This window comes from Salmo salar, chromosome ssa04 (assembly GCF_905237065.1).
Source record: "Salmo salar chromosome ssa04, Ssal_v3.1, whole genome shotgun sequence".
NCBI lineage: Eukaryota > Metazoa > Chordata > Actinopteri > Salmoniformes > Salmonidae > Salmo > Salmo salar.
In genome coordinates this window covers 24,666,655-24,690,155 of record NC_059445.1, presented here as the reverse complement: position 1 = coordinate 24,690,155, position 23,501 = coordinate 24,666,655, and the positions used below count along the sequence as shown (strand labels likewise).

The 23,501-nt window shown below is 45.6% G+C and overlaps 2 protein-coding genes across 4 annotated transcripts in view; one reads left to right on the top strand and one right to left on the bottom strand.

Moving 5' to 3' along the window:
* The window catches only part of LOC106602693 (calcium-binding protein 2), a 38,707-nt gene extending 27,387 nt beyond the window's left edge, over positions 1 to 11,320 (bottom strand). Inside the window, exons 1-3 of one of the 3 annotated variants that reach the window (XM_045716740.1) lie at positions 11,143 to 11,320; positions 2,557 to 2,607; positions 2,280 to 2,442 (exon numbers count right to left, since the gene is read on the bottom strand). In XM_045716740.1, the coding sequence (XP_045572696.1) occupies positions 2,280 to 2,442; positions 2,557 to 2,606 (213 nt within the window). In that variant the 5' untranslated portion in view covers position 2,607; positions 11,143 to 11,320. Of the gene's footprint in view, positions 1 to 2,279; positions 2,443 to 2,556; positions 2,608 to 5,910; positions 6,580 to 6,633; positions 6,757 to 11,142 lie in introns of those variants that run through there. The other 2 variants (XM_014195478.2, XM_014195479.2) reach the window with 2 other exon arrangements.
* A 9,298-nt stretch (positions 11,321 to 20,618) lies between these two features.
* LOC106602691 (double C2-like domain-containing protein beta) overlaps positions 20,619 to 23,501 on the top strand; it is a 50,803-nt gene continuing 47,920 nt past the window's right edge. The window contains 3 exon segments of the mRNA XM_014195474.2: positions 20,619 to 20,797; positions 22,787 to 23,089; positions 23,091 to 23,241. Of these exon segments, the coding sequence (XP_014050949.1) occupies positions 22,805 to 23,089; positions 23,091 to 23,241 (436 nt within the window). The 5' untranslated portion in view covers positions 20,619 to 20,797; positions 22,787 to 22,804.

Genomic DNA, 23,501 nt, shown 5'->3' with positions numbered 1-23,501 from the left:
TCCTGGTTAAGGTTAAATAAAATAAAACTCAGGCCAAAAGGATGTTTTTCCTCTAGGCTACTGTTAAAGCTAAATGTAAAGCACCTGCAATTTATAAACTTCCCAAAATTGTACTTTGATGACATACTTAGGTAGAAGCCTAGTCTTTGAACACCCCATGTTACTAGGCATAATTTGTTGTATACATTGAATGCCATCTTTGTTTTTTTTCTAAAGATTAGAACAGCAACAACTAACCAAAGTAAAATAAATAATACCCTATCAAAATGGTCAGGCATCGTAAAAGCAACATAATATCAAATGGTGTACAGACACGCTATGTGCTCCTGTGCTCACTGTAGAGGAGATTCTGGCGTACACGAGGACATATTTAGATGGCAAGGTCAGCACACATTCATTTGATTTATTCATCAAGAGAAGATTAGACAGTATGCCAAAGTCAAGTTTCCAATCATCAGTCAATACACAGACCCATTAACAATTCATTCCAATCTACTTGCTTTCACATGGGTGGCTGAGTAAAATGTTTTAAATAACTATTAGACATATGAACACACAAAGAGCATACATGGACAGTCAGCGTACACACATGAAGAACGGGTACACACACACACACACACACACACACACACACACACACACACACACACACACACACACACACACACACACACACACACACACACACACACACACACACACACACACACACACACAATACACAAACAAATGTACGTTAAAGCTCAAGTTAAGAAATTGGCGCTAAAAATGCCATACATTCTGCCTTACACATATCTATACCTCTGTATTACTGTCTAACATGTTCATCTTGGTCTGTGTCTGTTTGTCTGTGTCTCTGTTCTCATTATGGCTAATGAAGGATGACAGTGAGCCTGGCTAACGGCGTTATTAATACTTGCGCCAAGGCAGGGATTAGAATGCTATGGGGTGGGGTAACCTCCTCTCACTGTGTGTGTGTCCAAGCACAGAAAAAAACAAATACTCTATGGCAATGTCACTGCAAGGGCAGGGCGGGCCAAGGGAGGTACATGGGCAGAGATACGGCTGCTAATTGGGAAAATTGGGTTGTGGTAGCCTGGATGTCAATCTGTTTGTGCTTTATCCAACTGCTTAGTGCTCATCACGCTTTTGATTGTCATGTTTGGTTTTCTATGACCGATTTTACCCACACATGGTATACACCGTTCAACGAAATGCTTACTTGCAGGTTCCTTCTTGACAATGCAACAACAATACGAAATAATTCAAGATAAGAATACAAACATAAAGTAAATGGCTCAGTAAAATAGAATAACAATTTTATCATGAGTATAATACAGGAAGGCACAATTTATAATATTTACACGTGTATTGGAGAAGGGGTGATTGGGGGGCAATTGTTTCAATTGTGCAGTATTTAGCAATCAAAATAAGTCTGGTGGAATCAGTTTGATGTGTGTGTAGCACACATACCATCTGCCCCATGGGAGTGAACAGCTCATGGCTGCGGGCCTTCCTCATGTGCCGTTTTGAGTAAGTAACCTGGATGGTTGGGAGCACGGTCCCAGTGATGCACTGGAGGGCCTAGCGGTCGTGGACCGAGCAATTTTCATACCAGGCCGTGATGGAACCGGTCAGGACGCTCTCAATGGTGCAGTAGTAATATTTGGAGAGGTCCCGGAGTGGCATGCCGAATTCCTTCAGCCACCTTAGGAAATAGAGACTCTATTGCGCCCTCTTGCCGAGTGGTAGTGTTGTTGGTCCATGTCAAGTCCTTGGTGATGTGGACACCGAGGAACTTAAAACAACAGTCCCGTTGATGTGGATCTGTTTCCTGGAGTCAACAATCAACTCTTTTGTTTTGCTGACGTTGAGGGAGAGGTTGTTGTCCTGGCACCACAATGCCAGTTCACTTACCTCCTCCCTACAGGCTGACTCGTCATTGTTGGTTATCAGGCCTACGACCGTGGTGTCGTCAACAAACTTGATGATGGAGTTGGTGTCGTGCAAAGCCGCGCAGTTGTGGGTGAACAGGGAGTACAGCAGAGGGCTGAGGACACACCCCTGGGGGACCCCTATGCTAAGAGTCAGTATTGAGTAGGGGTTGTTGCCAATTCTCTGATATATACTTGTCAGCTTAGGGTCGAGGGAAGGGAATTGAGGTGTGAGAAATATGGCTGTTGTTCATTTTCAGTTGGTTTATGGATCTGTGTCCAGGTTGCGTTGCATCAAAACTGTAAATCACCCCAGAGGTATAAAAAGGCGACAGTGTTACTGACCTGTCCAAAGAGAGTGTTGAGGTAGGACAGGTAGACGGCTGCTACAGAGCCCTGGCTGTGGCTCCTGCCGCTCTTGGAGCTGTTGCCATTTTCTCCTGACTTGGGCTGGCGGAGCGCGGGGCGCCCAGGGGTCCCATGTCCAGAGGAGGTGTTTGATGACGTGCTGTTAAGGGACGGAGAGGAGAGTAGGACAAAAAGGTCTGACTTCATCTTTGTCAACATTATCATCTTTGCCATTGTGTCATCACTGTTATCTTTGCGGGTGGGTCTCACTTACCTCGCTCTGGGTGAGGGCGCTCCTCCCTTTTTTGTCCCTTTCTGAGACATGCTGAGGAAGGGAGAGAGAGAGAGAGAGAGAGAGAGAGAGAGAGAGGAAAATAACAGAATTCTTTAACCAGGGGCGACGCCTTTGCCAGGGTTGCGATCTGAGCCCTGCACTCTTCAATATTTACATCAACGAATTGGCCACTATTCTAGAAAAAATACTCAGCCCCTGGTGTTAGCCTTCCCAATTCAGAGGTTAAATGCCTGCTCTTCGCAGATGACCTGTGCCTGCTGTAACCCACAGCACATGGCCTACAGCAGAGCCTGGACCTGCTAGAGCAGTACTGCCAGACCTGGGCCCTGGCAGTAAACCCTAAAAATACAAAAATAATGATTTCCAGAGAAGATCCAGACCTCAGGGAAGTACATTATATATAGAGTACGGCACACACTACAATTACTTAGGTTTAAAAATAACCTCAACTGGACACTTTCATGAGGCAGTGAATAAACTGAGAGAGAAAGCATGCAGGGCATTCTACGCCATTTAAAAAACAAATTCAAATTTAAATACCTATAAAAAAAATGTTTGGCTAAAATGAATTGAATGTGTCATTGAACCAATTGCACTTTATGGCAGCGAGGTGTGGGGTCCACCTGCAAAACAAGATTCCATCCAATGGGACAAACACCCAATTGAAACCCAGCATGCAGAGTTCTATAAGATTCTCCTTCATGTCCAGAGGAAAACTACAAACAATGCATGCATGGCAGAATTAGGCCAATATCCACTAATAATAAAAACTCAAAATATACCATTTAAGTTTTGGAAACCCCCTCTCACATTACCAAGCCCTGTAATGCCAAGAGCTGAGCAAGGAAAAGAGTCCCCTCATCCAGCTGGTCCTGGGGCTGAGTTCACAAACCTGTTCAACTAACACACTGAAGCCTCAGGACAAGAACATCCAATCAATCAGAATAAAACAAATTACAACACAGTCAAAACAAAACTAATTCACTTGTTGGGAAACACAAGCACAAGCACAAAGCAAAATGCAGTGCTATCTGGCCCTAAATCGACAGCACACCGTGGCAAACTATTTGATCATGGTTACTGATCAAAACCTTAGAAAAACCTTGACAAAGTACAGGCTCAGTGAGCACTGCCTTGCCATTGAGAAGGGTAGACACAGGAAAACCTGGCTCCCTGTAGAGGAAAGTCTGTGCAACCACTGCACTACAGACAGCTGCATTTCCTGACAAAATGTAAAAAAAATATATAAAGCAATTAGAGAGTGTCATTTACCCAAATTTCAAACACTTATTCAAGGTTTCAAAGACCTCTCTGATGAGAATAGGCTATCCGTCCTGTTGGGGGAGGACGCAGAGAGCTGTGGGTTGGCAGCGCTATACATTGCTGCCTGCCATAAGATGAGGGACAGTGTCTGACAGACCAACCGACCTGCACATGTCCTCTATGCCATTGTTATTGTTATTTTACAATGTATGGTTATTTTGACCCTTGATTATTGTTGTTACTGTTGTCCCGTTGACAATCTTGATTATTATTATTTGAATGATGTTAATATTGTAAATCTCCAAAGTAAGCTTTGGCAATATGTACATTGCTACGTCAAGCCAATAAAGCAAATTGGAGAGAGAGAGAGAGAGAGAGAGAGAGAGATGCAGAAGAGAGAGAGCGAGAGAGAGATGCAGAGGAGAGAGAGAGAGAGAGAGAGAGAGAGAGAGAGACAGAGAGACAGATGCGGAAGAGAAAGAGAGAGACGCAGAAGAGAAAGAGAGAGCGTGAGGAAGACAGAGAGACTTATGGCTGCACGTTGAATGCCTTGTCATAGCACTGTGCTGTCAGAACTAGGGCCCAGGATGAAAGACTGCCTCTCAGACAGTTCACACGGACACGTCAAACAGAACACCTTTACACCCCCGACCATCTCAGATGCTCATAAAGTTGTGCCTGATGCCTCACGTTTGAACATACGTTGTACGAATGTTGATGAAGACGCGTGAAGTGCAGAGAGGCACGCCAACAAGACAGCGTTAGTCTGCCTTCTCCTCCCTAGAGACCACAGATCATAATGAGATGAGACAAGCAGAACAGGTAGGCCCTATAAATTACAATTAACCACCTAATGTGCCTCTCCACGCAAACCAGAACCCCCTTCTCAGTCCGGCAATATTACAGGAGAGAGACTGTCTCCGGCGAAAGCGGCAATGCGAGCGGCACGCAGGTGATGTGTACTGATTGCAACTCTCTGAGCATGCTGTCTCCCCAGAGAGGAAGAGGCGAAGCGAGAAGATTTACTCCTCCCAAAATCGGTCCGCGTGAGACGAGCAATTTTTGTACGGAGGCCTATGAGCAAGTACGTGAGGCTTATTTGATCGAATAGAAGTTTCGAAATATTTAGTCTGTTACAAATGTACTGATATAACTGGATGCATTCTGGCAACTTTGAGAAAAAAATAATTTGTCGCGCCTGTTGCTTACACGCGTATCTGCCCTCTCATTGGCTAGAATGGTCCCACCTGATCTCGCCTGCCTTCAATCATTGAGGACATGTATTTCCATTGTTAGAGCAGTCACTCGGCTATATTTATTATAGATCATCTTTGGTCTCCCTACTAATTCCTCGAGCTCTCTGGGCGTTTCACCCATCTAGCCTATCTTAACAGTTGTTCCTCTCTCATAGTTGGTTCAGGGAATGACTGAAAACAACTAGAAATAGGAATGTGTGAGCAGTTGGCTGGTATTTGGAAAGTTAGTGCCATATTGTCTGTATAATTGTTGTTCAAAATCATAGTAGGTTGGGGGCACCTTAATTGGGGAAGATGGGCTCATGGTAATGGCTGGAGCGGAATCAGTGGAATGGTATCAAATACATCCAACATATGGTTTCCATGTGTTTGATGTCATTCGATTCACTCCGTTCTAGCCATTATTATGAACCGTTCTCCCCTCACCAGCCTCCACTGTACAAAATGGATTCCAAGATAATGAGGGGCTTGCGCACACACCTATAGCTAAACTGATACAATTTCCATGGTGGCGCATTCATAGTTAACAATAGGCCTAACTGTTGTTTGCCTCAAGAACAGCTTTCCTCTTGAATGAGCAAAGTACCCATCAGGGTAAACAAACAAACACACGCGTGCACGTTCGTACACATGCACACACACATACAGACACACACACTTCTACATGAGCCATTAGAGACAGCATGAGCTGCTCCCTAAGTGGCCAATCGCTGTCAATCACCAAGTCGACACAAGCAATTTCAGATCCTAATCACGCTAATTGAAATAATGAAACGGAGGACCGGGGGGGGTTAAAGCGGATGATGTCACAGACCGGCTGTGATCCAGAACCGGTTAGCTGAGGGTCTCATCCTTTGTCCTTTTTTCTCTCCAGTGTTTTTCCCTATGTTTTTTTGACATTCCTCCTGTTCCCTTGCTGTTCATCTGCATTCGAAAGAAGATCAATGCCCAGATGGCTCAGCTACTCTCTTCTCATCCAATGTCTTAAAACAACCCACGGTACAATAGGCCTGGCTGCCTCCTCCTCTTCCTATCGATCTCCACCACCGATTTTGTGTCACGACTCAGAAATCAGACTCCCCTTCGTTACCGTTTAGGGAAGGGGGGAGCTGGGGGTCCAGAAGAGGAGAGGGAGATGAGTGGATTTTCTTGTCCGCCGGCTGCCCTGTCATCCTCCTATCAATGGTTACATCTTGTCATTTCCACCCGTACACCGCCGTCTCGCATCTCACACAATCAATCTCCTGTGCGGTTGTCATTTCAGTGCCTTCTGTCCTGGTATCTGCTGGCATCCTGTCTGTCCGTCAGTTCCTGTTTGTTACCACCAGTAATTGTTCTTTTCCATTCAGACCGTACACTTCGCACTGCCCAAACTCTCTGGAGAAATTCCAAAGAGGGCTACAACACATTAAGTCCTATTGACGAATGGATAAATGTATCGATTGATTAGCCGATCGATTGAAGCAAACAAACACAAGCACAATTTGGCCAATGGTCAACAGCCCTTGACCTCCTCCCTGTCCTCGATCCTCCTTACCTTCAATATGCAGCGAGAAGTAGAAAGGAAGAAAAATAGAGAGAGAGTTTCCCCCCTTTTTCTGACAAGTCCAGTCTTTACCGTTTGGCGCGGACGTGTTGACTGATATAGATTAGGAGTATAACTCCCCTCCTGCCCATCTACCTTCGCCCTCCGCTGCCTCACCGGATTATACAATAAGACGGGTGATTATCTTGCTAAATATGTCTGGATTAGACTTTGAGATGCGTGACCGAGTCACTGTCTTGAGGACAGAGGCGTGAAATTACATTGTCGGGGTAGTTGTGTTGTGCGTAAACAATGAAAACATTCAGTGTATCTTTCGGGGGAACTCATTCTTTGAGCCACTGGTTCACAAGCTGACATTTGTTCAGGTAGACCTATGATGGACTTAACCACTGAGCTTGTCCTTTTGTTAACCCTCAGGTTACAAACGTTGCAGTTACCTGGTTATTGTGGATGACTGTATCGCTCCTCCAAACTCATCTCCCTTGCAACGTTCTACAGAGTTCTACATCTGCATTGCTTGCTCTTTGGGGCTTTAGGCTGGGTTTCTGCATAGCACTTTGGGACACCTGCTGACATTAAAAGGGGCTTTATAAATACATTTGATTGATTGATTCACCGAAGTGTCACTTTTCCAACTTTGTATTCCTTGCTACTCTGTCCGAAACTTAGTTGTAATTGCCACTGTTCGTCACTGTTCCAACTTTGTATTCCTTGCTACTCTGTCCGAAACTTAGTTGGCCTTGTTTCGTCACTGTTCCAACTTTGTATTCCTTGCTACTCTGTCCGAAACTTAGTTGTCCTTGCTTCGTCACTGCTACAACTTTGCTTCCCTCATTTAACCTTGAGCAATACTCTAGATGCAGTTGCACCCCTAAAAACTAAAAACATTTGTCATAAGAAACTAGCTCCCTGGTATACAGAAAATACACAAGCTCTGAAGCAAGCTTCCAGAAAATTGGAACGGAAATGGCGCCACACCAAACTGGAAGTCTTCCGACTAGCTTGGAAAGACAGTACCGTGCAGTATCGAAGAGCCCTCACTGCTGCTCGATCATCCTATTTTTCCAACTTAATTGAGGAAAATAAGAACAATCCGAAATTTCTTTTTGATACTGTCGCAAAGTTAACTAAAAAGCAGCATTCCCCAAGAGAGGATGGCTCTCACTTCAGCAGTAATGAATTCATGAACTTCTTTGAGGAAAAGATCATGATCATTAGAAAGCAAATTACGGACTCCTCTTTAAATCTGCGTATTCCTCCAAAGCTCCGTTGTCCTGAGTCTGCACAACCCTGCCAGGACCTAGGATCAAGGGAGACACTAAAGTGTTTTAGTACTATATCTCTTGACACAATGATGAAAATAATCATGGCCTCTAAACCTTCAAGCTGCATACTGGACCCTATTCCAACTAAACTACTGAAAGAGCTGCTTTCTGTGCTTGGCCTTCCTATGTTGAACATAATAAACGGCTCTCTATCCACCGGATGTGTACCAAACTCACTAAAAGTGGCAGTAATAAAGCCTCTCTTGAAAAAGCCAAATCTTGACCCAGATTTTATAAAAAACTATCGGCCTATATCGAATCTTCCATTCCTCTCAAACATTTTTGTAAAAGTTGTTGCGCAGCAACTCACTGCCTTCCTGAAGACAAACATTGTATACGAAACGCTTCAGTCTGGTTTTAGACCCCATCATAGCACTGAGACTGCACTTGTGAAGGTGGTAAATTACCTTTTAATGACGTCAGACCGAGGCTCTGCGTCTGTCCTCGTGCTCCTAGATCTTAGTGCTGCTTTTGATACAATTCGATCACCACATTCTTTTGGAGAGATTGGAAACCCAAATTGGTCTACATGGACAAGTTCTGGCCTGGTTTAGTCTTATCTGTCGGAAAGATATCAGTTTGTCTCTGTGAATGGTTTGTCCTCTGACAAATCAAATGCACATTTCAGTGTTCCTCAAGGTTCCATTTTAGGACCACTATTGTTTTCACTATATATTTTACCTCTTGGAGATGTCATTCGAAAACATAATGTTAAATTTCACTGCTATGCGGATGACACACAGCTGTACATTTCAATGAAACATGGTGAAGCCCCAAAATTGCCCTCGCTAGAAGCCTGTGTCTCAGACATAAGGAAGTGGATGGCTGCAAACGTTCTACTCTTAAACTCGGACAAAACAGAGATGCTTGTTCTAGGTCCCAAGAAACAAAGAGATCTTCTGTTGAATCTGACAATTAATCTGGATGGTTGTACAGTCGTCTCAAATAAAACTGTGAAGGACCTCTGCGTTACTCTGGACCCTGATCTCTCGTTTGAAGAACATATCAAGACTGTTTCAAGGACAGTTTTTTTCCATCTACGTAACATTACAAAAATCAGAAACTTTCTGTCCAAAAATGACGCAGAAAAATTAATCCATGCCTTTGTTACTTCTAGGTTGGACTACTGCAATGCTCTACTTTCCGGCTACCCGGATTAAGCACTAAATAAACTTCAGTTAGTGCTAAATACGGCTGCTAGAATCCTGACTAGAACCAACATTTTTTATCATATTACTCCAGTGCTAGCCTCCCTACACTGGCTTCCTGTTAAGGCAAGGGCTGATTTCAAGGTTTTACTGCTAACCTACAAAGCATTACATGGGCTTGCTCCTACCTATCTTTCTGATTTGGTCCTGTCGTACATACCTACACGTACGCTACGGTCACAAGACGCGGGCCTCCTAATTGTTCCTAGAATTTCTAAGCAAACAGCTGGAGGCATGGCTTTCTCCTATAGAGCTCCATTTCTATGGAATAGTCTGCCTACCCATGTGAGAGATGCAGACTCAGTCTCAACCTTTAAGTCTTTACTGAAGACATATCTCTTCAGTAGGTCCTATGATTAAGTGTAGTCTGGCCCAGGGGTGTGAAGGTGAACGGAAAGGCTGGAGCAACGAACCGCCCTTGCTGTCTCTGCCTGGCCGGTTTCCCCTCTTTCCACTGGGATTCTCTGCCTCTACCCCTATTACGGGGGCTGAGTCACTGGCTTGCTGGTGTTCTTCCATGCCGTCCCTGGGAGGGGTGCGTCACTTGAGTGGGTTGAGTCACTGACGTGGTTTTCCTGTCTGGGTTGGCGCCCCCCCTTGGGCTGTGCCGTGGCGGAGATCTTTGTGGGCTATACTCGGCCTTGTCCCGGGATGGTATGTTGGTGGTTGGAGATATCCCTCCAGTGGTGTGGAGGCTGTGCTTTGGCAAAGTGGGTGGGGTTATATCCTACCTGTTTGGCCCTGTCCGGGGGTTTCATCGGATGGGGCCACAGTGTCTCCTGACCCCTCCTGTCTCAGCCTCCAGTATTTATGCTGCAGTAGTTTATGTGTCGGGGGCTAGGGTCAGTCTGTCACATCTGGAGTATTTCTCTTGTCTTTTCCGGTGTCCTGTGTGAATTTAAATATGCTCTCTCTAATTCTCTCTTTCTCTCTTTCTTTCTTTCTTTCTCTCTCTCGGAGGACCTGAGCCCTAGGACCATGCCTCAGGACTACCTGGCTTGATGACTCCTTGCTGTCCCCAGTTCACCTGGCCGTGCTGCTGCTCCAGTTCCAACTGTTCTGCCTGCAGCTATGGAACCCTGACCTGTTCACCGGACGTGCTACCTGTCCCAGACCTGCTGTCCCAGACCTGCTGGAACCCTGACATATTCACCGGACGTGCTACCTGTCCCAGACCTGCTGTTTTCAACTCTCTAGAGACAGCAGGAGCGGTAGAGATACTCTCAAAGATTGGCTATGAAAAAGCCAACTGACACTTACTCTTGTGTTACTGACTTGTTGCACCCTCGACAACTACTATGATTATTATTAGTTGACCATGCTGGTCATTTATGAACATTTGAACATCTAGGCCATGTGCTCATAGCCTGGTTCCTCTCTAGGTTTCTTCCTAGGTTTTGGCCTTTCTAGGGAGTTTTTCCTAGCCACCGTGCTTCGACACCTGCATTGCTTGCTGTTTGGGGTTTTAGGCAGGGTTTCTGTACAGCACTTTGAGATATCAGCTGATGTAAGAAGGGCTATATAAATGCATTTGGTTTGATTTGATTTGATATTGTTTGACGGTACAATATGTCTTAAAAGAGCTTCCCAAAATGGTGGTCTGTGGAACAGTGTTGGTCTTTGAGGTGCTACCTCAGCATCAGTCAGAAGGCTTTAAATGCATTTCCGGAAAATTGTAACACAGTAGGCTAGATGCATGGGGATCTAGGCTACCGCGCAACCGACTAAACTGTGCTATGGTGCAGAAATGTATACATGATGTCAGTGCAAGTTTCCATTTATGTAAGTCCTCGCTCAAATGACCTTCATCAATGTAGTGGAGTGCGAGATAGCTAAGTATGCAGAACGTCAGACCTCTCTTCTTCTGGAAAATTGCGTTAGCCTACTGGTGGGCTGCCAAACATGTTTGTTCGTCTTACTGTGTAGTCAGCGAAGGGAAACGTTTTGGAACCACCTCTCTATCCTACCTTTTCTACTGCAATGTCGTCCTATACCGCCCTCTCTTGCCAAGCACTGGCGCAGTAAGGGAGCTCTTTGCAGGTGAACTGTTTCCCAACGCTATTCGAACCTCGCCACGCTCAAATATGCTTAGTCCGGCCAAACAAAGCTCTAATTTAGCATTCTGCCTTTTGTAAAGTGAGTAAACACCCTCCTTTCCACCTGAAAAAGAAATGGGGTAGCAACAATGTTGTCACATTACATGCACCAGTCAGCTCCCGGTGGACTGTGTACCTTGGCACTGAAATGTTTACTAAAGTGGAAATCTGCTATTGCAGCTCACTGCCTCACTCTTGCCTCAAGGCTGTGGTGCAAAGACAGGCCAAGCCCAGTTCTTGTTGCTTTTTCAAGAGGTTATTGTGCCTCGTATAGTGTTTGAGTGCTTTTCAAGTGGAAATATGGATTATCTGGTGAGAGAAATGCCTTCGCAAGTAAGAAGACAGGGCCGAAACTGATGTTGTGTGTAAGGGTGTTTGTAGTTACAGATTTGTGTTTGTGTCGATGAGGTGCTTCGCCTTCGGTAAGTGTGCTGGGTGGGTTGAGCATAATGAAGCGTCTCGTTATTGGTGACTGATAATGCCATATTGAGAGCTAATTACCTGCAACGTTGCCTCATTAACCACAACAGGACAGCACCGCCATCGGGTGTTGGCCACAACACCCAGCCACATCACACTGTCTCTTCATCTCCCCTCTCCTCCTTCCCCTTCCCTCCTCTCTTCTTCCTGCTCTCATCCCTCCATCTTTTTAGATGGCCTTGCCTTCATTTGCTTTCCTTTACCACTCCTTCCTGTCTTTCTCGCGGATCGTACTTAATTAAAAACCTTTGAACGTCATCTTTTGTTGCTTTGTCTCGGCATTCCCTTCTTGATTCCTCCTTCTCCTTAATCTCTATCTCGCTCTCTTCTCCCATTTGTGGCTCAATATCAATCCGTCTGTCTGTCTGTCTCTTCCTTTCTAATACACTGTAGCTCTCTCTCTCTCCTACCGTCTCCCTCTTTCTCCATGTCCCCCTCTACGTCTTTCCGCAGTCACCTTCACACTCCATTCTGAAGCAGTTGGCTTCTCTCCCTTCATCCCATTCTCCCTCCATCCCTCCATCCCTCCATACTGCACATGTCCACTGCCCTGCCTCTGGGCCATGCTTCCCCCCTGCGCTCTACTCGTTTATTTATGGAAATATGCTGATGGGGCTAACACAGGTTTAGAAAAAAATACACCAGATTACAAGGAAAAGAGGGAGGGAGAGAACAAAAGAGTGAGCGCGTGGAAGGCAAAAGATGGGGTGGGAAGGAAGAGCGAAAGAGAGCGTACTATTAATCATTGACCTGTCATTTATCCTAAAAAGCAAGCAACCATTCATCATGAACAGTGAAGAAACAAGAAAAAAAAGAGTTGAAAGAGAGAGAAAAAGAGAGAGGAAAAGTATAAAAGTGTGTCACGAGGTTGGCAGTACGTAATTGGGTCAGTTGCAAATAAAAGTGGCTGAGTTAGTGCTGAGTTTGACTTAGAGGTCGGCACCACATCATCCCCAGCATGAGACTAATTGAATGCCCGGAGAGATGAGGATAGAGGGATTTGAGGCGAACCCCAAACATCCCTTCCTCCCATGGGTGCCACACTCAGCTCTTCAAACCGATCCCTTACTACCTAGGCCCACTGCATCACTCAAAATGTAATGCTAATCTTCTCCCTCCATAATACAACATGGAATGGTAATGATAATGCCACGGAATACCACAGGGATCTTTATCAAGGCTAAAGCTCCAGCAAACGAGAACAGTCACAAAAGTGAGAAAAAAAACGTGTCATATTTTTTCTTAAATCCTCGGGGGAATGCATCTGTCAATCTGTCATGAGGCATTTTCTTTCACCGTTGTTCTACACCGCTGGCTTAGCTGTCACAAATGTAACAGAAACAGAAAACTTGTTTGATGAAAGAAAAAAAGAGAGAGAGAAAAAAAAGTGACGTGTCTGGCCGTTCCTCTGCCAGTCAGAGTTAAGGACAATTCACTGGTCGGGTTAATAGAATCTGTCTCTGTCAGAGGAGGTGTGTGTAGAGAGGGTGGAGGGAGAGAGAGAGCAAGGGAGAGAGAGAGAGAGAGAGGGAAAAGATAAGTGCCCGAGGGACTCAGTGAGGGGACACTGAGACATCGACTGAACACCACCACTCGCAAGGAGGCCAATGATCCTTCCCTTAGGCTGAGCAGCAAAGTAGAACACAACACAGCAACAGAGAATACCTCAGACGCTGAGGTCCTGTCACGTTTACTCCCGCTCCCTCTCTCATCATCACGCACACCTGCCACTATAGTTACGCGCACCTGTGCCTCATGACACTCACCTGGACTTCATTACCTTCCTGATTACCTCCCCTATATCTGTCACTCCTCTTGGTTCTTTCCTCAGGTGTTATTGACTCTGTTTCTGTTTCATGTCTGTATGCTTTTTCGATTTTCTTCTTTTGTACTCTGTTCTATTTATTATTACATTTGCACTCCTTGTACATGCTTTCCGACTCCCAGCATACACTTTACAGAATAACTCCTCACCATCGGGAAGCAACAAGGATTTTCTTTTTTTTACTGGTGACGTCAGGTCCAAGTCCCGCTGCCGAAGCAACCGGCGTTGCCTCAGCTGGCTCGTCAGACTTCCATGCCTTAGCCGGCTAATCAGGCACCCGCGCCTCAGCTCTACAGGTTCCCGCGGGTTTTATACTTTTAGTAGAAAACGGGGTGTTCCATGACGCCGATGTAATGTCCGTGCTCAATGGGGTGTGGCCACTGACTGATCATAAGTTATTATGAAAAACAATTCTCATTTAGAACACTAACATCACATCTTTCCAAAAGTATTCCTATACTCAATCATTTCTTTTATACAGCATTCAGATGCAAACCCCATAATTGAGAAGTGAATACAAACAAAGAAACAGTAATGTGTGTCTCCTGTCCTTCATGAGGTCACCAAATGAAACAAACTCGACATGACTGTTCCTTAAGTGTCCACGGACCACTCCAACTGCTTGGAATACAGAAATATTGTTACATTATTCAACCTTTTGAGGTTACCGTACTGCAAAGTCTTTCTCTGTGTTAACAAAGGGATTCTCAACTTTCATTTTGGCAGAGTGGGGAAAGGAGTTTCGGTATTTACGACCGTATTAAACCTGTGGTGGGAGAGAGAGAGGAGGCTATGATCCTCACCCAAAAGGGGCACGTCATAACAGCCGGCTCTACAGGTTCTCGCACCTCAGCAGAAGTGATCGGCCCTCTCCTGGTCCTCGGGACCGTCCCTCTGGCCAGCATCGTCTGGCGGCCTGAAGCTGTGCGTCAGGGAGGGGGTACTGTCACGTTTACTCCCGCTCCCTCTCGCCGACGCTTGATGTCACCAGTTGTCTCATTACGCACACCTGCCACCACCGTTACACGCACCTGCGCCTCATGACACTCACCTGGACTCCATCACCTTCTTGATTACCTCCCCTATATCTGTCACTCCTCTTGGTTCTGCCCTCAGGCGTTATTGACTCTGTTTCTGTTTCATGTCTGTCCCCTTTTTCGTGTTTCTTGTTTTGTACTATGTTATATTTATTATTACATCTGCACTCCCTGTACTTGCTTCCCGACTCCCAGCGTACACGTTACAGGTCCAACATATTAGTAGACCTGCCATAAACACAAACAATAGAGCAATATTTCACATCTCTGGGTTTATAATCAGGTATCAAAGCAGTAGGCCTAACCTATATCATGTACATTCCCATATTTCAAAAGTATTGATTCATTGTTACACACTTCAGCTGTAGTATACTGCATCTTCCAAATCCAAAAGACAAAGGGAAGAGTGATGATAAACTGAAATGAACAGAGACTGTTCAACCAGAGACTGTTCAACCAGAGACTGCTCTCAACTAAGCTCAATTAACCTCAATCAGCCAGCAGAGCTACATTGAAACAATGCAGAGAAAAACAATGGGCTACAGCAAAAACTCAGAATTCAACTAAGCACCACTTCGATGCTGTTGGCAAACCCCTGGGAGATGAAACCAATGTACGGTATTCACAGTACACTTAAAAATTCCACCAAACACTGAATGACATCACCGGTCTGGCCTTGTATTTCTAACAGGAGCAGGAAAAAGTGTATATTCGGACCGAGATAAGACAATGTACATTTTCGAAGGGCGAGTCAAGTCAAATCAAAGTGTATTTGTCACATGCGCCGAATATAACAGGTGTAGACCTTACAGTGAAATGCTTACTTACAAGCCACTAAACAACAATGCAGTTTAAAAAATATGAAGAAGAATAAGAAATAAAATGAACAAGTAATTAAAGAGCAGCAGTAAAATAACAATAGCAAGACTATACACGGGGGTAACGGTACAGAGTCAATGTGCGGGGGCACCGGTTAGTCGAGGTAAATGAGGTAACATGTACATGTAGGTAGAGTTATTAAAGTGACTATGCATAGATAATAACTTAGAGTAGCAGCGGAGTAAAAGAAGGGTGTGGGGTGGGCAATGCAAATAGTCTGGGTAGCCATTTGATTAGATGTTCAGGAGTCTTATGGCTTGGGGGTAGAAGCTGTTTAGAAGCCTCTTGGACATAGATGTGCCGTACCGCTTGCCGTGCGGTAGCAGAGAGAACAGTCTATGACTAAGGTTCCTGGAGTCTTTGACAATTTTTAGGGCCTTCCTCTGACACCGCCTGGTATAGAGGTCCTGGATGGCAGGAAGCTTGGCCCCAGTGATGTACTGGGCCGTGCGCACTACCCTCTGTAGTGCCTTGCGGTTGGAGGCCAAGCAGTTGCCATACCAGACAGTGATGCAACCAGTCAGGATGCTCTCGATGGTGCAGCTGTAGAACCTTTTGAGGCGCTGAGGACCCATGCCAAATCTTTTCAGTCTCCTGAGGAGGAATAGGTTTTGTCGTGCCCTCTTCACGACTGTATTGGTGTGCTTGGACCATGTAAGTTTGTTGGTGATGTGAAAACCAAGGAACTTGAAGCTCTCAACCTGCTCCACTGCAGCCCCGTCGATGAGAATGGGGGCGTGCTTGGTCCTCTTTTTCCTGTAGTCCACAATCATCTCCTTTGTCTTGATCACATTGTGGAAGAGGTTGTTATACTGGCACCACACGGCCAGGTCTCTGACCTCCTCCCTATAGGCTGTCTCGTCGTTGTCGGTGATCAGGCCTGCCACTGTTGTGTCATCGGCAAACCTAATGATAGTGTTGGAGTCGTGCCTGGCCGTGCCTGGCCGTGCAGTCATGAAGGACATGCGGAGCGACTCGCTCTATACCAATTGTGAGATTTATGCGATTTCCCTCCCTCTGAGTCAAACAGGGAAATATTTGATTTTGACGCTATGTAAAATGTAAATAGAGGTGGACTTTATCTCGCCGCTATGGTAATGTGGTGCTGAGAGGCTGGGAAAGTTCAGTGCTGTATTTCCTAATAGAGGGGCAGCTGCCTCTTTGTACTGAGGTAATGGGAGAAGATAATCTCAACATGCAGTGGGACTGAGAATTTGCTCTCTCTCTCTCTCTCTCTCTCTCTCTCTCTCTCTCTCTCTCTCTCTTAATTCAATTCAATTCAATTCAAAAGGGGCATGGGAAACGTGTTTACATTGCCAAAGCAGCCGCTTGGTCTCGCTCTCTCTCTCTTGGTTTCTTTCTCTCACCATCTTTTTTTTTCTTTCTCTCTCCCCTCCTTCTCTCCTCTTCTTTCTGTCTGTCTTTTTGTCTGTATGTCTTTCTCTCTTTTGTCTATCTTTTGCAATTTTTCCTCTCTCTCTCTCTCTCTCTCTCTCTCTCACTCTCCCTCTCTCGTTGTTTTTCTCTGCTCGTTGGATCGTAATAGGCCCTTACACCACTCTCTCCTGTTTCAGATGACTTCCTCCCTGAAAATACAGATGATTACCTGCACTAATCACCTCATGAACCGCACCAGACCACTGTCTAAAATATCAATCTAATACCTCATGTTTACCCCGCTGGAGCGATCAATACCCAGCGCCAGCCATTCTCCAGACTTCATTCCTCAAGCCCAATTGATTACATTTCATCCACTGCGCTGAGCATGGGGAGAGAGACAAATCTATGTGCTCCGTATAGGTCATTGTTAAATGGAGGCTGGCGTCAATCCAGACTGGATCCAACTCTCCTCTTCTTTTTTTATTCTTACCCATAGTTGCCCATGGCACCGTTCGACTGCGGATCTTTGGAGCCAAAATGGCGGTTGTGCCATTGTTGAATTAGGGTGCTTCCTCTAGTGACCTCCTGAAATTGCCGTAAGCTTTGTTAGTTAATGTAATGTTTCTATTGAACGGCTAGCGATTGAGCCTAGCTGCCACTAGTGGGAGGGCTACAGCCCTGGAGGAGGTCATTACACAGACTCCAGGATTAAGACTTGCATAGTATTATAATGAATATCCCAGCGGTGCCCTTATTGACTTCACTGCCCCTCATGGATTTAAGAAAAATCGACTGCTTTAAGAAATATTATGTAATCTCTGGCACCATTCCAATGCTTTTAAATCCACAAGGGGAGTACAGAAGTGAACACATCAGGGAGAAATAGCTTATAGAGAATCGGATCACAAGACTGATATCTAGGTGTCAAAAAGTGTGTATCTGGGGCAGGAGTACCGAGCGTCTCTCGAGCAGCTTTTTCTCAAGGTTAATGGTTTGGGTAACTGGTGGGGGTTGCCAACCCTCCCGGTTTGGTGTCTCCCGGAATCCCCATTCATCTCGCTTTCTCTAATTAGGCCTATACTTGCATTCTAGACATTTTTGCATACCCCCCCAAAAGTTGTTGGTCAGTGGGGTTGCATTTTACCTGCGACACTGCCAACCTCTAATAGAATCCCCTTTTCCGGGGGATTTTCATAATGCCCCCGAATGAAATTCAGAACTGAAATGTAAACAGTGTGTTCCGTACATCTAGTCCTGTCTGTGTCCACCCGGTCCTGAAATAAGGTCAAAACGACAAACTCCAAAGATCATAAAAAAGCACCCATCACTCTACCTCAACACACATCTCTCTCTCTCTCTCTCTTTCTCTCCCTCCCTCCCTCCCATGACATAAAACATTAATAACAGCGAGCTCCATGACTCTGCCGCCGTTCAGCCATGACCCGAGACGTGTCAAGAGCGCATACAGCTCAGAGCGTACATCTCGCGGCTGGCGGTCATGTGAAAAGGGTCGAGACTCAAAGCAGACACGGAGCGGTGTGCGGCCGTAGAAAAAGATAACATTCTCTGGTGACGCCCAGCACTCTGACAGCAGGGAGCCCAAAGCGGCGAGGTACTCGTCTACCCAACAGGCTGTGTGAACGCAGGCTGTCACATATAAACTCCAGGGATGGGCGGCTCTAGTTCTGAAATGATATAGCACTCTGAGATAACATGAGCCTGTCGTCTTGGCTCGCTACTGGAGCACAATCAGGGCTCGGGGCTGAGGGAATGGGTTTCACACAACTTGTGATTGGATGGAAATGTCATGGTCATGGCTTGACGATAGAGTCCTATTTCTAACTGCTAAAAAAACAATGTCAGAAGAACGGGGACTATGCTATGGTATTCGCCTCGTAGAATTCAACCCAATTGGTAACCTAGTATGAAACGGTATGCTATATATAGGTGCTTCTTTCAATGAGCCCCAAAACAAGCAAAAATAGCAAGGCGTAATAGCTAGGCACAATAACCATGTAATGAACATGTTATGAAGTGATTTTAAAAGCGGATTACGAGTAAACAGTTCACTGGAAAAAAATCTGTAGAAAGCGTAACCGATTATCTCACAAATGATACCAAGTCCAGAGGCATGTTAACGCACAAAGAGAATCGATCTTCTCTTTCAATTTGACCATGCATTCCGTTGATTGGCTAACCATGTTTTCCTCATCAGATGAAACATGAAAATGGAGACATTTATCTATCGAGAGAGATCAGGTGCATCCTGAGAGCATTATCGGTGACAGTATCGAAGAGCATTTCCTTTAATCTATCATATAGAATGTGTTTTTGCCTTTGTACTGCTGTAACTCTTTCTTTGTTATTTCTTTCTTGACCCACGTACTGTATATGACTCAAATCATTTGAAGTGTATTCCCTTTATGACTTCTTTATGCCTCTCAATTTCTCATTCTCTTTCAATTTCCCTGTTGCTCATTCTCGTCTCTCTCTCTCTCTCTCTCTCTCTCTCTCTCTCTCTCTCTCTCTCTCCCTCCCACCCTCCCTCCCTCCCTCCCTCTCTCTCTCTCTCTCATTAACTTTTGAAGTATCCCTGATACAGATTAACCCAAATCCATTGACTGTATGGAGCATTAAGAGATTAGTGGAACACAGATCCTGGTGGGTAGAACAAGGATGCCATCATTGGCGCCCATTCAAAGAAGCTGATCTAAGAAAGTGGCTATTCGTCAAATCCGTCACGATTTATGTGGCCCACAACATGGTTCCAAAAATTGGATTTGGATATATTTGGCTGTTTTGGCTGTTTAGAAGTTGTCTGCTAAACACTAACTCCCGTTTGGATAACCTGGGAGGATAGCTGGCCGTATACTGTAGAAATCAATGGTGGTAGTCAGTCATTTTTAACTGTAATGCAGTTTCTTGGTGATGACGACATCAACGTGTATTGTGGTTGACATCAATACTAGCATTATACTCAGATTTGACCTCAACATAGTGTGAAATACACATGTAAACAACAACCTAAATGTAGGCTGATTGTGATGGCCAGCAATGAGGGGATTCTGGCTCTATCCACCACATGGGAACCAGGTTTCTGTGGCGTTTCCATTGTTTTGGATGAAGTCTTACCTTATTTAATGGTTGAAATGTGTCTATTAGAAGGTACCAGCAAAGGGCAATGGAATTTCTCTCTCTCTCTAAGGGATATTATTAACTTTTGAAGCGTCCCTGACACTGATTAATCCCAATTCATTGCCTGTATGGATGGCTGCGATGAGTTGAAATGTGTCAAGGTAGCCTCGAGTTTAGAGCGTTGGGTCAGTAACCAAATGGTAGCTGGTTCAAATACTGGAGCCGACAAGGTGAAAAATCTGTCGCTGTGCCCTTGAGCAAGGCACTTCTCCTTAATGGCTCCAGTAGCACTGTACAATGGTGACCCTGGCTGTGACCCCACTCCCTGCGGGTGTCTCAGGGGGAGTTGGGGATATGCGAAAAACACATTTCCATTACACGCTTGTGTGTTACAGGACAAATATAAACACCCCCCCCAAACAATAATTATTATTATATTGAAATGTGCCAGCAAAGATCAATGAAATGTCAACCCCCCCCCCCCCCTTCTGTTTAGTTAAATACCTCACTGCGGAGCCACTGAGTGACAGTACAATGTACATGGTTGTACACGGTGTGCGCGCACAACCGACTGTGAGAGAATTTAACTAGAAACGTCACAACCAAGTGAAAGGGAGGGACAGGGGAGGAGAGAGAGAGAGCGGGAGAAAGAGAGGGAGAGTGAGAGAGAGAGGGGAAGGATATATTGAGTCAAAGCAGCTCTGCTTGCTCCTCAGTGTTGTGAGAGAAGAGACAGAGGACGTGTGAGAAGACAAGATGGAGCGCTGGAACAGATGAAGACTGTCACTGGGTACGTGTCTCTGTGTCTCCGCCTGTCTGCATGTCTCCGACTGTCTGTGTGAATGACTGACTGTGTCTGTGTGTGCATGTGTGAGTGAATGAGAGTGTCTGTGTGTGCATGTGTGAATGACTGACTGTGTCTGTATGTGCATGTGTGAGTGAATGAGTGTGTCTGTGTGTGCATGTGTGAGTGACTGAGGGTGCGCGTGAACGCTGAAGAAGCTGTAAGTCAGACAGTTTGAGTTTAGGCGATGCCTGTGTGTAAGTCTGACTTGGTGAGAGCGCGTGTGTGCCTGACGGTCTGTGTGCGTTTGTGAAAGAGTAAGTGCGTGTGTATCTTCAAGAAGCTGTAAATCACACTGTTTTCTCTCTCTCTGTGTAGTTCTAACTGAGTAAGAGCGTGTGTGTGCATAATTCATGTTAGAGTGGGTGCATGCGAGAGTGTACAGGTATGCTGTGAGTACAGCCAGTGTGTATGAGTTTGGGTTTCCTATGGAAAGACAGAGAAGTGTGGCTGTGGTAAAATGTGGGCTTTTTATTGAACCATTTCTTACATTGATGAACGATTCTGGATTGCATTCGGGTGCTAGCTTAATTTGAGGCAAAACAAATGGTTTATTATCTGTCTGTGTGTCTGCTCATTTGTATGTTTCTGCGTGTGTCTCTGTGTGTTTGTCTTGAGCACAGGAGGTTGGTGGCACCTTTATTGGGGAGGACGGACTTGTGGTAATGGCTGGAGCGGAATGAGTGGTCGTATTAAATACATCAAACACATGGTTTCCTGGCGTTTGATGCCATTCCATTTACTCTGTTCCAGACATTATTATCAACTGTCCTCCCCTCAGCAGCCTCCACTGGTCTTGAGTGTGTGTGTGTGTGTGTGTGTGTGTGTGTGTGTGTGTGTGTGTGTGTGTGTGTGTGTGTGTGTGTGTGTGTGTGTGTGTGTGTGTGTGTGTGTGCATGTGCGTGTGTGTGAGTGTGAGTGTGTGTGTGTGTGTGTGTGGAGGGATTAGTGGTGTGTGTGTGTGTGTGTGTGTCAGTGGAGGCTGCTAAAGGGAGAACGGAGTGAATGGAATGACATCAAACACATGGAAATCATATGTTGGATATATTTGATACCATTCCACTGATTCCGCTCCAGTCATTACCACGGGCCCGATCTCTCCAATTAAGGTGCCACCAACCTCCTGTGGTGAGTGTGTGTGTGTGTGTGTGTGTGTGTGTGTGTGTGTGTGTGTGTGTGTGTGTGTGTGTGTGTGTGTGTGTGTGTGTGTGTGTGTGTGGCTCCGTTTAGACAGGTTTACCATTGATCTTTATGTAAAAGACGATTGTTCATTTTGTAGGTGACAGCGATTGTCTGGACTGGAGAATAAGACTTCAAGCACTGTTATGTAAATATTGAGGACAAGGTGGAGCGCTAGAGAGAGAGAGAGAAGTGGAAAGAGTGCAAGAGAGAAAGAGAGGTAGAGAGAAAGCGAGAGAAAGATGAGGGAGAGAGAGATGTAGAGAGAGAGGGAGAAAGAGAGAGAGATGCAGGGATTATCTTGTTTAGTAGAGGTATAAATAACAGTAAATGGAGAGAGATCAATTGAGTAGGACGATACACTGTCAAACATGAAGATATATTCGGAGATCTGATACAGTAGCACAACATTTTGACTTGAAAGTCTTATGAGATATTGGGAGTAGCTTATGTCAGCTCAGGTACTTGAAGAACAGCGTTATGTACTGTAGGAGAGGGAGGGAGAGGGAGGGACTAAAGACAGCGAAAGAACCAGGAAGTGAGATATACTCGATAAAGTGAGTGATACTATCGCTTTGTCTCCCACACTTCCGTCCTTTCCTCCTCTCTCATTCACATCTCCCTCTCTATTTCTCTCTCTTCATCTCATCTCATCTCCATCCCCACCCCCCACTACACACACGTACGCGCACACACACACACACACAAACACACACCTACCTACCTAACTACCCACACACTCACGCCTACCCACAGTCCCATCCGGCGGTCCACATGAGCGTATCGAAACCTCCTCCGCCCCACTCCCACTTCGCCCCCCCACCTGACTCTTCCACCTCCTCCCATCTCTCCATCCCTCCTTCCTCCTCCACCCCATCCTCCCCCGCACCTTCTCGTGCCACCTCCTCTGCTCCCAGATCTCTCCCTCCTCCCTCTCCAGTCAAGATCTCCATGCAGGAGCACTTTGCTATCAACGTGTGTCCCGGGCCCATCATGCCTATCCCGCAGATCTCTGACTTCTTCCCGCGCTTCCACGACTTTCCCATGACGCCGCCCCCGCCCCCGGGAGAAGAAGATCCTGAAGGAACCCGATTTCGGATTGAACAATGGAGGGGAGACGGACGGAGAGAATAAGGAGAAGGAAAGGAAACCCATCGAGGTGGACCGGGGGGAGAGGCAAGAAGGGGCGGATTCAGACGACGATGATGAAAGTGAGTGGAGGGGGGGATTTGGTGGGGGGGGTCAGGATTCTGGGGTTAGGGAAAGGAAGGCCTTTGAGTCAAGTTTGGTGTGTGTGGCTGTGTGTGTGTGTGTGAATCTATTTCGAAACATTCTACCGCCAACGCAAACATTCTCAATAAGATGTCATATCCTCAATTCATCTCAATGTTTACAATAATTAAGAACATTGCTTGGTAACACATCATTAGCCAGGGTTTTAAAGAAAGATAAGTGGGCCAAATGTTCCTTC